The 12,988-nt window shown below is 40.2% G+C and overlaps 1 protein-coding gene and 1 non-coding gene across 19 annotated transcripts in view; both read right to left on the bottom strand.

The window, feature by feature from the left end:
- PUM1 (pumilio RNA binding family member 1) overlaps positions 1 to 12,988 on the bottom strand; it is a 127,996-nt gene that overhangs the window by 15,196 nt on the left and 99,812 nt on the right. For 14 of the 18 annotated variants that reach the window (XM_027109369.1, XM_027109377.1, XM_027109378.1 and 11 more), the window contains 3 exons: positions 5,630 to 5,897; positions 4,158 to 4,287; positions 2,193 to 2,327 (listed from right to left, as the gene is read on the bottom strand). In XM_027109369.1, coding sequence (XP_026965170.1) covers positions 2,193 to 2,327; positions 4,158 to 4,287; positions 5,630 to 5,897 — 533 coding nt within the window. The remainder of the gene's footprint in view (positions 1 to 2,192; positions 2,328 to 4,157; positions 4,288 to 5,629; positions 5,898 to 12,988) is intronic. The other 4 variants (XM_027109371.1, XM_027109379.1, XM_027109375.1 and 1 more) reach the window with 1 other exon arrangement.
- LOC113622506 (small nucleolar RNA SNORD103/SNORD85) lies at positions 1,214 to 1,298 on the bottom strand. The gene has a single exon (XR_003433549.1). It is a non-coding gene; the product is annotated as a small nucleolar RNA SNORD103/SNORD85 (small nucleolar RNA).

Raw genomic sequence — 12,988 nt, 5'->3', positions numbered from 1 at the left:
GTCTCAGGCATACTTAAGCTGAATACCTGTACCACGGCTGGGCCCTGGTACTTGCTGCCCAATTTCCTTGCTATATACAACCTCTGTATATTAGTTCCACTGTGCTGACTCCATATTTATGGTAGAAGACTACAAGCCAGTTTATAATGGTGACATTTGTGAATGCAATGTCTTAAATCCCTGAGATGTTAAACATGTCAAAGCAACTAAACGATTTTCTAATTAAAGAAATTCAAGACTACAACGCCAGGGACTAAACAAGCAAAACACAAGAGACTCAGGAAAGTTTCCTGAAGCAATTAATCAAATGTCAGAAAAGAATAATTTACTACGGAAATATAATTATAGGAATGATAAATAGAGAAGGACGCCTATATAAAGATAAACACAAGGGACACTTCTAATAATCAAAATGAAGGAGAGGGGGCTTCCCTGAACATTTTCTTGAGCCCAAAGAGGTAAAAACTCCACTGGAGATGAGTTTATTTCAGCTAAAATACACTTACATCTGGAAAAGAGTAAATTATTCATACCAGGAGCAGTAGTTTAGACCCAGAACAAGAATCACAGAGAAACCAGACCAGGAAAAGATATGCAGGAATAGCAGGTAGAAAGAACAATTGCCAGGGGGAAAGGAAAGGGGGGTAAAAACTACTACAATGTAGCCATTGGATCAGAAAAACAAAAAACAAAAAAACAGGAAAATCTGGAGAAAAAATCAACAATTTATCATAATCCTGGGAGAGGGCAAAGATGGGGAAAATACCTGGGAAACCGTAATTTCCTGCTTGCTTTCAGTAAGCGGGCATTATGGTCAAAAGAGGAAAAAAATTTGCATGTTCAAATCAGACAAGAAAATTAAAGAGGAAAGATTCAGCCATCAAATTTTCATCCCTCAACATCCCAGGGAAAATTAAAACTGACAATGATCTGAACATTAAAAGAAAACAAACTAGTAGCTTCACCCCTGCTTCTAATTACTCACACACAGCACCCCTATTACTGCTGTATCTCCAGTACTGGCACTAAATGAATGAACTCCCAACCTGCCATGTGTCTCCAACATTCCCTCTGCCTTCACCAGCGTCCCGACATGCCTATCTGAGTCTCACGGCTTAAGGACTTTGGACTCCCCAGCCTTCAATTGCCATTGCTGACACCAGCGCAGCGTTCTGTTGTGTTTTGTTTTGAACTGGAAGTGGTGGGTGCCTCGTCTGGCTCAGAACTTGAGTCCATAACAAAGATTCTCATTACTGAACTTTGTTCTCAGAGAGGGCAAGTGGCTCATCATTGCCAGACCGCGGCCATCCCCTCCATCGAGAAGGGCTGAGTGAGTTCGGAGCCCAAAGGCTGAGGGTTCAGATCAGCAGCACCTGAAGGCTCACGGCACTGCCTAGCGCAGACACAGCGCGGCACACCTGCCTGTGGGCTGGTCAGGCTTCCCGGGCCTTGTGGTCTGTGTGGGGCCCGTTGGACCTGCTCTGACGCCATCGGCCTCTTCACGTGCTTTCTGTGCCAGCTCCCACTCACAGCACCCAAACAGTTCAGATTTCTGTCCCTTTTTTCCTAACTCCTCTGCAGCCCAGACTTCTCCTCCTGCAAAGCCTCCCCTCAAAGCCTCGGGCACGTGCTCTCACGTCTCACCACTGCTTCCCGTCACCCTTCCCCACGCGTGCTCCGTGGGCAGGGCTCAGTCTCGGCCATCTCTGTGCTGATGTCTGGCACACAGTGGGCACCAGGTCAACGCGCCAGGCCAGGTGCTGCCCTGGGCAGGCGCTCATTAACAGTGGCGGAATGAATGAATAAGAGGGTGCAAGTGAAGAAAACTGGAAGGTGGGTTGGAAAAAAGTTTTGTCTGTTGGGTGGTCAGTTCAGGTAGAAGAAAAGGACCACCTTACCTGCTTCAACTCTTGCCAAACAAAAAACCCACCTCTAAAATCACACCTACTAAAGACTACGGTCTGGTCAAAGGGAAAAGTGTTTGAAACCACTGGTTTTAACACAAGACACTTGATCCACTATAAACTTACAAAATTAATTGCACAGTTCATGCCTGCCATGCACAGAAGGTAGCCACAAGCACCAAAGAAAAACTGTGAAAGAAAACTAAAGACTGACAAACTTACGAGGTTCACTACATGTACCATGAAGAAACATCAAACACCAAGAGAAAAGTTAAAGGGGAAACTTACAATTACCTGCTGGTCTGAGGGAATAAACTCAAGAGCTTTCTGGATAACACGGCAGCCATACATCTGCAGTGCCAGTGACAGGACATGGCCTCGAATCCGTTCAGCCAAAGCCAGCTTCTGTTCAAGGCTGCCAAACTAGACATAATGTGTGGGTGAACACCATTACTTAGGTAGAAAGAAAGAAACCAGAGAAAGCAAAGCATTCATTATTCTGTATCAACCATTGGCATACCTCTTTTAGCCCTGTATTCTATGATAAACTAAACCTTTTATTTAAAAAGCCTTTGTTTCTTCAAACCAGTGGTTATCAGCCTCTGATTATGAGGAACTCTTTAATGTTAAAAAACTTCTCAGATATCCAACTGGAGTGGTTTCACTACTAGTATCTGCTAAACAAATAGGCAATTCCTCAAAGCTGTCCTTAACTCATCAATACTATTAAATATACCTATATGTCCAAGAGCATTTACATTTATTCTTAAAACAATAGTACATGTGGAAGACATTGTTTATTACGGCTTTAGACAATGTCTGGGGAAGATTCAAGAACTTCTTGCAACAAATCTACATCACTTCAGTTGTCTGAGCCTTATAAGCTGAAAACAAGTTCTTCTTTCATCTCTATGAAGTTTAAGCCAAAGCACACATGCACACTGCTCTGAATATACTGTTCTATATTACTATAAGAATTGATAATGTCTATTTATACAAGTCAACAGAATAGGGGGAAAGTTAGTAAAATCAAGGGGTATGACAGCACAATGTTAAAACTCTTCCTAGAATGTTTCTCCATCCCTGGCTTTTTATTTTCATTTGAATAGCATGTGAGACTGGAAGAGACTTTATGAATAAGGCTGCCCAACCCACTCATTTCCCATACAAGAGAACTGAAGTCCAGGGACATTCTCTAAGTCAGAGAAGTTCTCTAGCTTGTCCCAAAATCATACTGCTATAACCCACTGTTCATTCAGCCACCCCTAGCTGCATTAACCTCTGGAGCTGGAGATCTCTCTATTTTTATATCTGTGACAAAACGGCATTCGAAAGTCAAAATTACAAGAGCCGTGTTTAGGCTGATATCTTAATCCGTAGCTGGAGAATTCAGAGTCAAAGAACTTAGGTCTTAATGAGAAAAGCTGGGAAGATAGAGGCTGTGAGTGAGCCATTTTTTTCATCTTCACACAAACCAAACAAAGTAAGATGTAAGAAGTTTACAAATTTCTTTTGTTGGGGGGCAGGTAATGTGCAGAGTTGCAGCATTTTCCCCCTGTACCAGATGTTTCATCTCAATGCTTCACTCCTTTCTGGATTTATAATGGGGTTGTTGATACCAGTACACCACAGCTACAATGATTAGCAAAAAATCCCTGCGTTTCTGACATTTTAGTTTAGAAGAGGAAATAGACATTAATCCAACCATCTCGTTAATCCTTTCCAAGGAAAATGATAACAAGAGTGGACATTGTCCACATTAATGAAGGAACAATAAGGAACCAAGGCTGAAGGATCACCCAAGAAGCAGCATTTAACAATCCTCATGACTGTGGTTTATGATGAAAAACACCAGAGTTGGTGTTCAAAGATAATTCTCTAGGAATCCATTTTTAAAAATTCATTTTCAGAACTTTACTGTGGTCCTGCTAAAATTATCTTACAAGGATTTTTCCTCCAAAAATGACACTTTTAGTGAAACTATTTTAGCAATCAGAAATATTGTGCGGGATCCTAAATGGGGAGAATGGTCCTACAAACACATTTCTAAAATACACTAGCATCATCTGCTTGGGTATTTAAATGATGCACTACTGCTAATGAATTGGAGAAACATTTAAATGTGCCTCAAAAAGACCACTCACGCTTCATTTTGAGGACTGGAATGAAATTGCAATTCTAAAAACAGCTAATGAAAATCAAAATGCTATGGAGACTGTCTAAAGTCAAAGGACAGAAAGAACAAAGGCTTACTTCAAAGAACTTCTGAATGACGTAATTTCCAAATACATCCACCATAAGCTGGTAAGCGGCCTGAAGGATTTCATTGAAGACAAGCTGGCGCTCAGCTGGTGTGGCACGCTCAAGTTTCAGCTGAATGAATCTGAAGTAGATAGTAAAAAGGGCAATCACAGCATTTTAGGAAGACTTGGAAAGTATATAAAGATTAGCTCACTTTATATAATGTGTCAGTTCTGAAACTAAATGTATGTGTGTGCATGTGCATATACACAGAGGCACAACAGTGTTGTTTAAATAAATCACTTGAGCTCACTTCAAATTGAAGAATTACTGAAAAGGAAAAAAAAGTTATATTGTGAAGTATCCCCTAATTTAACTGAGCTTTTAGAAGTATATTTAAATTTTAGTATACTTCATTACAACAGGACATGTATTTATGTGTGGGACTGAGAGGGAGCTGAAAAGGGGGCGCAGGAAAAGAGAGAAGAGGGTAAAAACAGGCACAACACAGGGAGAACTCTACCGGACTTTTTCTTTTAGGAACCAGTCCAACATCAATAAACTCAAAGCCTGTGGTCCTTATTATAGTCTTTAACTCACATTCATATGAAGCAGTACATATTTATTAATGATGTGGAACAGTTGTCATCTATGTGCAGTCTCTTTCTAAAGTAGTAGCTATTCAGTTTGCCTTTTTTAGCTCAGGTGACTATATCAGAAAAACCATGTTCTTCTCCCAACCTGGCCTTTAGGATCTAAATATGAGAAATCCTTGCCCAGTAGTAGCAAGCTGGCAGAACTTAAAGAGGAGGTAGGTTCTTTGGGAGTTGTTTTGGTGGAACTGTCAGAGAGAAAGAGAGAGAAAGGGAGAGAGAAGCATGGATGATGTCACCATAAATCTGCTTTTTTCTGAGGACCAGGGTCCCTTTCTGTGAAGTCCATTGGAACAGGGAGTGGTAAGCAAAGCTAAATTCTGTGTCTTATAATAGCATCTTCTAACCTCTGTGCAGACTCTCACTTCTACAGAATATGGAACAACAAAGAAAAGTGGTGGCACCATCTTACTCCTGAGCCGAGATCCAAATTTGCATTTGAATAGTGTCTCTTTGAGAGCAAGATTCTTAATAGCGATTCAAGTAGCAAAAGTGTACACATGTCTTTGTGTTAGTGTTTCTGTATTTCTTAAACTGCAGATATTCTGGGAGGTTCTCATGAACAAAGGAACACCAGACTAATCTTTCAGAAAGGTAAAAAGGTTTGTTTCAGCATGTGATCCAGATTACTAAATGGCTACTCTCCATCACTTGTATATCTGCTGACTCTCATAGCCACAGCCCTCTGAAATAAGTAACAGGAAGCGTACTAAAAAGCAAACTTTGTTTCAATTATTATATGGCAATTTACTTAATGTATACCTTATCTGAAGCATGGAATTTAAGGCATTAAGAGTTCAGTTACCTTAAGTGGCAAAGCCAAGTCCTCACCTGGACCCATGCTGGTCTTGGGAAAACTCCATTATATGCCCAGCAATCTCCCGCAGTTGTAAATTGGGATACCGGTTATTTCGAAAATCTTCCAAAAGCCTGCTCCTGCCAGAGGGCATGACATCAGACATTCCATATCGCAAACGGGAAGAGGAAAAAAGGGTGCTGCTGGGGCTGAAGAGGCTGGAGGCACTGCTCGCGCTGCGGTACTTGGCTTCAGCGCCTGGAGCAGCAGAGATGTATCTTCCACTGCCATTTGTGAGTCCTCCTGTTGGTTACAGAACAGGAGAACTCAAGACTCATTCTTAACGAACTTTATTCAAGAGAGGAAAAAGCATCCTATAAATGAAATCCTGCATCACCTCTGATTTCTTTTCAATTCTGCTGCTTTCGTGTTAAGATTCAATTCTATTAGTGCCACGACTTTCATAAGACAAACTCACCAAGCTGGAAGAAAACTTTTGCACAAAAATTGAGAGGGGAATGCTGTTAACCATTGATAGGAGACTGCTAGCAATAATGGAGCAATGGTTAGTATAGCCCTTAGTAAATAAAATGAGGAAAGGTCCTGCTGTGTGAACCAGCACCTGAACACCAGGATCAGAAAAGACAAAATGCACAGAAACTTCAGTGGTTTTCCACTCTGATCTCTGTGGAGATTCCTGCCATCAGTGGATAATCCCCACTCCCATCTGAAACCCTCCCTTAAAAAAAAAAAAAAATCTGTTTTTTTTTTTTAGGGTACCCAGATTAGTCTGTTTTATATAGTGGACCTCCCAAAAAAGCTTTGAAGGCATGGTTTTGCCACTAAATAGAAGTCTGAAAATCACTAAGGCAACCAAGGCCAAGGATTAGACATAAGGGATAGAAAAAAAGGACGTGTGCTTTGAAATGGAAGGTTTTCCAATTCTTCACCAGGAATGGACAGCATCTAACTCCTTCTACTGGAACAGAGCCTGAAGTGACTGCAGTAGCAACAACTTTCAGGCTACCGATATTGCCGTTTTGACTGCTGACAAGGGAATAATCATTGTGAATCCGAGACACATAAAACAGAGATAAGACTGAAATGCCTATCAAAAGATAAAACAGAATTAAAAAATTATGAGTATATATTTTCAATATATTTTTTTTACAACAGAGGGTTTCTTTTTAAACTTTAGATTGTACTATAAAAAGGATGTGAAGCCCTTTTTCTGTTTTTTCCCCCATTCCTACTTTGCAAAGTAGATAAGAAATACCAGTTAAACCACGAAGAGTGTAGGTAAATAACAATTCAGGAGCCATGAGAAAAGTCACCCAACATGAACTGCCTGTTAACTTCTACAGAGCTTTAGTGAATGTCTGGTCTGGAGTTTAATGGTAGCTACAAAAAGATACTCAGCTTGGATTTCTCCACAGAATTCCAGGGCCCAGTTTCAAAGGTCTGGGTCTCAATGAAAACAGTGGAACCAAAAGGAAATGGCTCAACATTAAATTTTGTTTAAATAGATAAATAAAAATAAAAGCTACTTGCTGAGCATCTGTCCTATGCCAGGCTCTATGCTAGAAGTATTTCATATCCACTTTCTATCAAATTCTCACTGGCATTATGGAAAGGGAGTTTTTAATTCCCATTTATGTAACAGAAAATTAAGGCCCAAAGAGGTGAAATGCTTGTCCAAAGATACAAAACCCAAAATTATCATGGCCAGAATCTGTCACTGCCCTTACAACTACACGAGACTCATTTTCAGACTCAGTTATATAATTTTCTTGTTCTAAAGCAGCGGTCCCCAACCTTTTTGGCACCAGGGACAGGTTTTGTGGAAGACAATTTTTCCATGGACGGGGCGGCGAGGGGTGGGGGGGGGCAGGATGGTTCAGGCGGTAATGCAAGTGACGGGGAGGGATGTGGAGCGGCAGATGCAGCTTCACTCGCTTTGCCCGCCACTCACCTCCTGCTGTGCAGCCCAGTTCCTAACAGGCTGCCAACCCTGTTCTAAAGGACACTGTTTTTCTTGTCAAAATTCCATAATATTTCTTAACCCAAAGGAAAACATTTCTTTAAGGAAAGGAGAGAGGAGGTTTACAAGAAAAGAGAATAGTAGCCATATGGCTGCTCTTTATTCCATTTCAAAAACAATTCTTTCTACCCTGGCTTGAGACAGGGGACAAACAGGCAAAGAGGTGGTAATCAGGTAAGTCAGCAGGTACTGGGAGAGTGTGGTTAAGAAGAAGGAACAGCATGAACATACAAAGTTTTGAAAACAATTTAAAAGGTTAAGAACTTGGTCACTAACAAAGGCACTTAGGGAAAAGTAACATATCAACAGAGAAACAATCAAACTCTTAAAAGGCCTGACAAACATCCAAATTAACATGCAAGGTAGGAGACAACAGCATTCTGCCATGGAATGTGTATCTCTGTAAATAAACTCTCTTTCACTTAAAAAAAATAAACATGGAAGGTGGCCAGGTCCCTGATGACAAGGCTGAATGACAGGAACCAACCCTGAGCACTGCCGTACCCCTAAACTTCCAGTTATACGAGCCAACAAATGAACTTACTGTTTAAGCCACTATTCGATGGATTTTCTGTTACTGTGGCCAAAAGCATACTGACTAATCCATAACATAAATGGCTGGAGTGACTACTGGGTAGATTTATACACCTGCCCTGAAGTTTTGATTTTTGGCTTTGGTGTCTTTGGATGCCAGACAGGATACACAGACACACATATACACACACAGCTTTTATTATTGAGAAAGGAAGTATACAAATCTGAAAAAGAAAATATATTTCTCCAGGTACTATATTATAAATGGCAAACTAACAGTCAACAGGAGTATTTTGCTCAGGCCAAATAATTTTCTTTAAACATTAAACCAACGGTTAAAGTAAATTTTTGCTTAAAAATGTGGTTTTCTGGTTGTTTTTCAAAAGGTACCTGGCAAATAGTAGACCATCATTATTTGTGGACTGCAGCTCCTTTATATGGGGAATATGCAGAAAGGTGTTTTCCAGTTCACTATAGTTTACACATGTAGCTAATACCCAAATTACTATCCCCTGGAGATGGCCCCTGAAAGTGTTTGAATTTTAACCTCATTTTTAAAGGAACATTTCACGTAGGCTCTTTAAGCCTCCTAGTGATTTCACAAAGTTTTTCTATAATATTTTGACAGTAGTGGATTTCACAGAGCTCTGTCCTATGACAACATTTCCACAGAAGTCAAAGGCTTAAATGTTTTGTGTATGTGCAGGTTTCCCACTCCACATGTAAAGAGCCTCACCATTCCACCCTAACAACAAGCAAAAGCTGAAAAATCAACAATTCTTCTTAGATCCACAAGAGAGAGGAAGACAGAGCAAACGACTGTCCCCAAGACTGGAGAGACAGACATACAGGTCACCACAGCTAACCAGACCAGGGACTCAAGTGGACACCACTGCCTGAACCAGTACCAGACTAGGAAAACCTGAACTGTAACTGACAAATTAAGAGGCTCAGTGTGGATGACCCTGAAATACACAACTCCAGCCTACTCAAACTATCCTGTTCCACTAAAGGGAGGAGGAAAAAAACTAAGAAACACTTGTGAAGTTGACAGTCCAGAGGCACAGGCTCACTAAAAGACTGAGACCTAATCATAGGTCTATAGAACATTTTCCCTCCCTCCACACCTCACCACCACATCACTAAAAACCTATTTACAGCAGTTCCTTTCACTCGATGTACCAGGCATGGCTATCAAAGATAAACTGCAAGGCATATCAAAAGGCAAAAAATAAAATTTGAAGAGGAACATCAGGAACATACATGGCAGGGATGTTGAAATTATCAGACTGGGAATTTAAAACAATTATGATTAATATGCTAAGGGCTCTAAAGGATAAAGTAGACAGCATGCAAGAATAGACAGGCAATGTAAGCAGAGATGGAAATCCTAAGAAAGAACCAAAAAGAAATATTAGAGACAAAAAACACTATAACCAAAATGAAGAATGCCTCTGACGGGCTTATTAACAAACTGGACACAGATGAAGAAAGAATCTCTGAGCTAGAGGATCTATCAACAGATTCCTCAAAAACCAAAAAGGAAAGAGAACAAAGACTGGGGAAAAACAAAATCCAAGGACTGTGGGGCAACTACTACAAAGTTGTAACATACACATAACTGGAATACCAGAAGGAGAAGGAGGAGAGAAAGGAACAGAGGGAATATCTGCAACAATAATGACTAAGGATTTCTCTAATGCCAGACACCAACCAGCAGATCCAGGAAGTGCAGGGAACACCAAGCAAGATAAAGACCAAAAAAACTACTCCTTCAACTATCATTTTCAAATTATAGAAAATCAAAGATAAAGAAAAAATACTAAAAGAAGCCACAGAGGGGAAAACACCCCACCTACGAGGAGCAAAGGTAAGAATTACATCCAACTTCTCCTCAAAAAGTATGCAATCAAGAAGAGAAGACTCTAAGTTTTGAGAGGAAAAAACCCACCAACCTAGAATTCTGTATCCTGCAAAATTATCCTTCACAAATGAAGGAAAAATAAAGACTTTCTCAGGCAAACAAAAATTGATGAAATTTGTTGCCAGTAGATGTGACTTGCAAGAAATGTCAAAAGAAGTTCTTCAGAGAGAAATATAAATAATACAGGCCAGAAACTGATCTATATAATGAAAGGAAGAGCATCAAAAAAGGAATAAGTAAAATAAAAATTTTTATTTACCTTATTCTTCAATGATCTGACAACAGTTTGTTCAAATAATAGCAACAATGTATTCAATTATGTATGCTTATGTTTATATCATATACATATATATACACACATATGCTTTATATAGCTGAAATGAATGACAGCAATGACACAAAGGATGGGAGGAAAAGGTTAAGATTATTTTGTTATTTTAAGGTCCTCACACTACATGTGAAGTCGTATAGTCTTATTTGAAAGTGGACCTGGATTAATTGTAAATGTATAATGATCCTAGGGCAACACTAGAAAAAAAAAAAAAAGTAGTAGTATAACTGATAGGTTAAGAAAGGAAATAAAATGGAATCATATAAAATGCTCAATTAAAGCCACAAAAGGCAGAAAAAGAGCAGAAGACAGAAACAAAGAAAAAAAATAGAAGACAACAGATATGGTAAATATTAACCCAACTATATCAATAATCACTTTGAATGTCAATGGTCTAAATGAACCAATTAAAGAGATTGTCAGAGTGGATCAAAAAATGTAGTCCAGGGGCTTCCCTGGTGGCACAGTGGTTAAGAATCCACCTGCCAATGCAGGGGACGTGGGTTCGAGCCCTGGTCTGGGAAGATCCCACATGCCGCATAGCAACTAAGCCTGTGAGCCATAACTACTGAGCCTGCGCTCTAGAGCCCGCGAGCCACAACTACTGAGCCCTTGTGTCACAACTACTGAAGCCCGTGTGCCTAGAGCCTGTGCTCCGCAACAAGAGAAGCCACCGCAATGAGAAGCCCACACACCACAAGGAAGAGTAGCCCCCACTCGCCACAACTACAGAAAGACCGTGAACAGCAACTAACACCCAACACAGCCAAAAATAAATAAATTTATTTTTAAAAATGTAATCCGACTATATGCTGTCTACAAGAAACTCACTTTAAAAATAAAGACACATACAGATTAACAGTAAATGGACGGACAAAAGTATACCACGCTTAAATTAAGATGTGCTTCAGTTACTTTATACAAAGGGTTTTCTAGTATTTCTAGCCATCTAGTATTCCATCCTTTTCCTATGTGGAATGTTTTCATTCATCTTGTTTTGCTTTCTGTACTCAGAGATTTAGTAGATGCCTAATGGGCAAAGTCCTGCCTTCTTTGCCTTTTAAAGAAAAATTCCAAAGGTGCCCAACATCTGGCTCTGTATTTATTACAGGCGGAGGCAATGTTGCTCACCAAAGTGTTTATAAAAAGTTCTCCCCAATCCACTCCCTAATATCACAGCCAGGTAGCCCTAAATGAAAATAAGCCTAAGAGTAACTGTCTTTAGTGCGTAATACTGAATCCTAACTAAGTTGATTTTCACATGGTTTGTTTTACAGATGACAAGTCACCTTCAGAGAACCAGGTGTCACAAAACACTACATTTCCATTTAGAACAGAGAAGTGCCTAAAGGGGCACACATGACTAGTAAACAACCGGAAATTAATACAGGTTACTGAACAATAAATTAGAAACAGCTACTGCAGTTCAGGCAGGGACAGAGAAAACCATTTTGTTTGATCTTTGCTTTTCTTAAAGGACTAAGGGCACATACAACCTTGAATTTAAAGGACAGGAAGAATTTATTTGAAGAAGATAGGAATTCTACCATGATGATAAAACTAAATGCTTGCAAGCAACAAACAATCCAAAACAAAACTAGAATTCCATTCAAGAAAAATAAAATATACACTAACTAGTTTAACAAAAGACATTTAAGACCTACACACTAAAAATTTCAAAACTTTGCTGGGGAAAACGGTGCATGCAAAAAGATGAACCATTACCTCATGCAATACACAAAATTAATTCAAAATAGATCAAAGATTTTAAGAGATAAAACAATAAAATTTTTAGAACGAAACACAGGAGAAAATCTTTAAGACCTTGAGTTGGGCAAAGATTTCTATACCAGAAAGCATGATAAACTGGACCTCATCAAAATTAAAACTACTGCACTTCAAAAACATCCATTTAAAAATAAAGGGCCTCCCTGGTGGCGCAGTGGTTGAGAGTCCGCCTGCCGATGCAGGGGACACGGGTTTGTGCCCCGGTCCGGGAGGATCCCACATGCCGCGGAGCGGCTGGGCCCGTGAGCCATGGCCTCTGAGCCTGCGCGTCCGGAGCCTGTGCTCCGCAACGGGAGAGGCCACAACAGTGAGAGGCCCGCATACCGCAAAAAAAAAAAAAGATACATATATTAAAAAAAAAAAAAACAGAAGTTTGGGGACTTCCCTGGTGGTGCAGTGGTTAAGGATCTGCCTGCCAATGCAGGGGACACGGGTTCGAGCCCTGGTCTGGGAAGATCCCTCATACCGCGGAGCAAATAAGCCCATGTGCCACAACTACTGAGCCTGCTCTCTAGAGCCCACGAGCCACAACGAGAAGCCTGCGCACCACAACGAAGAGTAGCCCCCGCTCGCTGCAACTAGAGAAAGGCCGTGTACAGCAACAAAGACCCAACACAGCCAAAAATAAATTAATTAATTTTAAAAAATAGAAGTTTGATCTTTAAACAAGTAATGAAAAAAGCACTGAAGAGTCTATAGTAGGCACTCAACAAGTGATTGTTGAATAAATAATGAGAAAAATAACTCTGCAGGCACTGATGTTTTTTACAGTGCCC

The sequence above is a fragment of the Aethalodelphis obliquidens genome, unplaced genomic scaffold, assembly GCF_003676395.1.
Source record: "Aethalodelphis obliquidens isolate GAN/ISIS:26980383/991018 unplaced genomic scaffold, ASM367639v1 scaffold9, whole genome shotgun sequence".
In the NCBI taxonomy this organism is placed as follows: domain Eukaryota; kingdom Metazoa; phylum Chordata; class Mammalia; order Artiodactyla; family Delphinidae; genus Aethalodelphis; species Aethalodelphis obliquidens.
The sequence above is the reverse complement of the archived record's forward strand: the minus strand, read 5'-3'. Positions and strand labels throughout refer to the sequence as shown.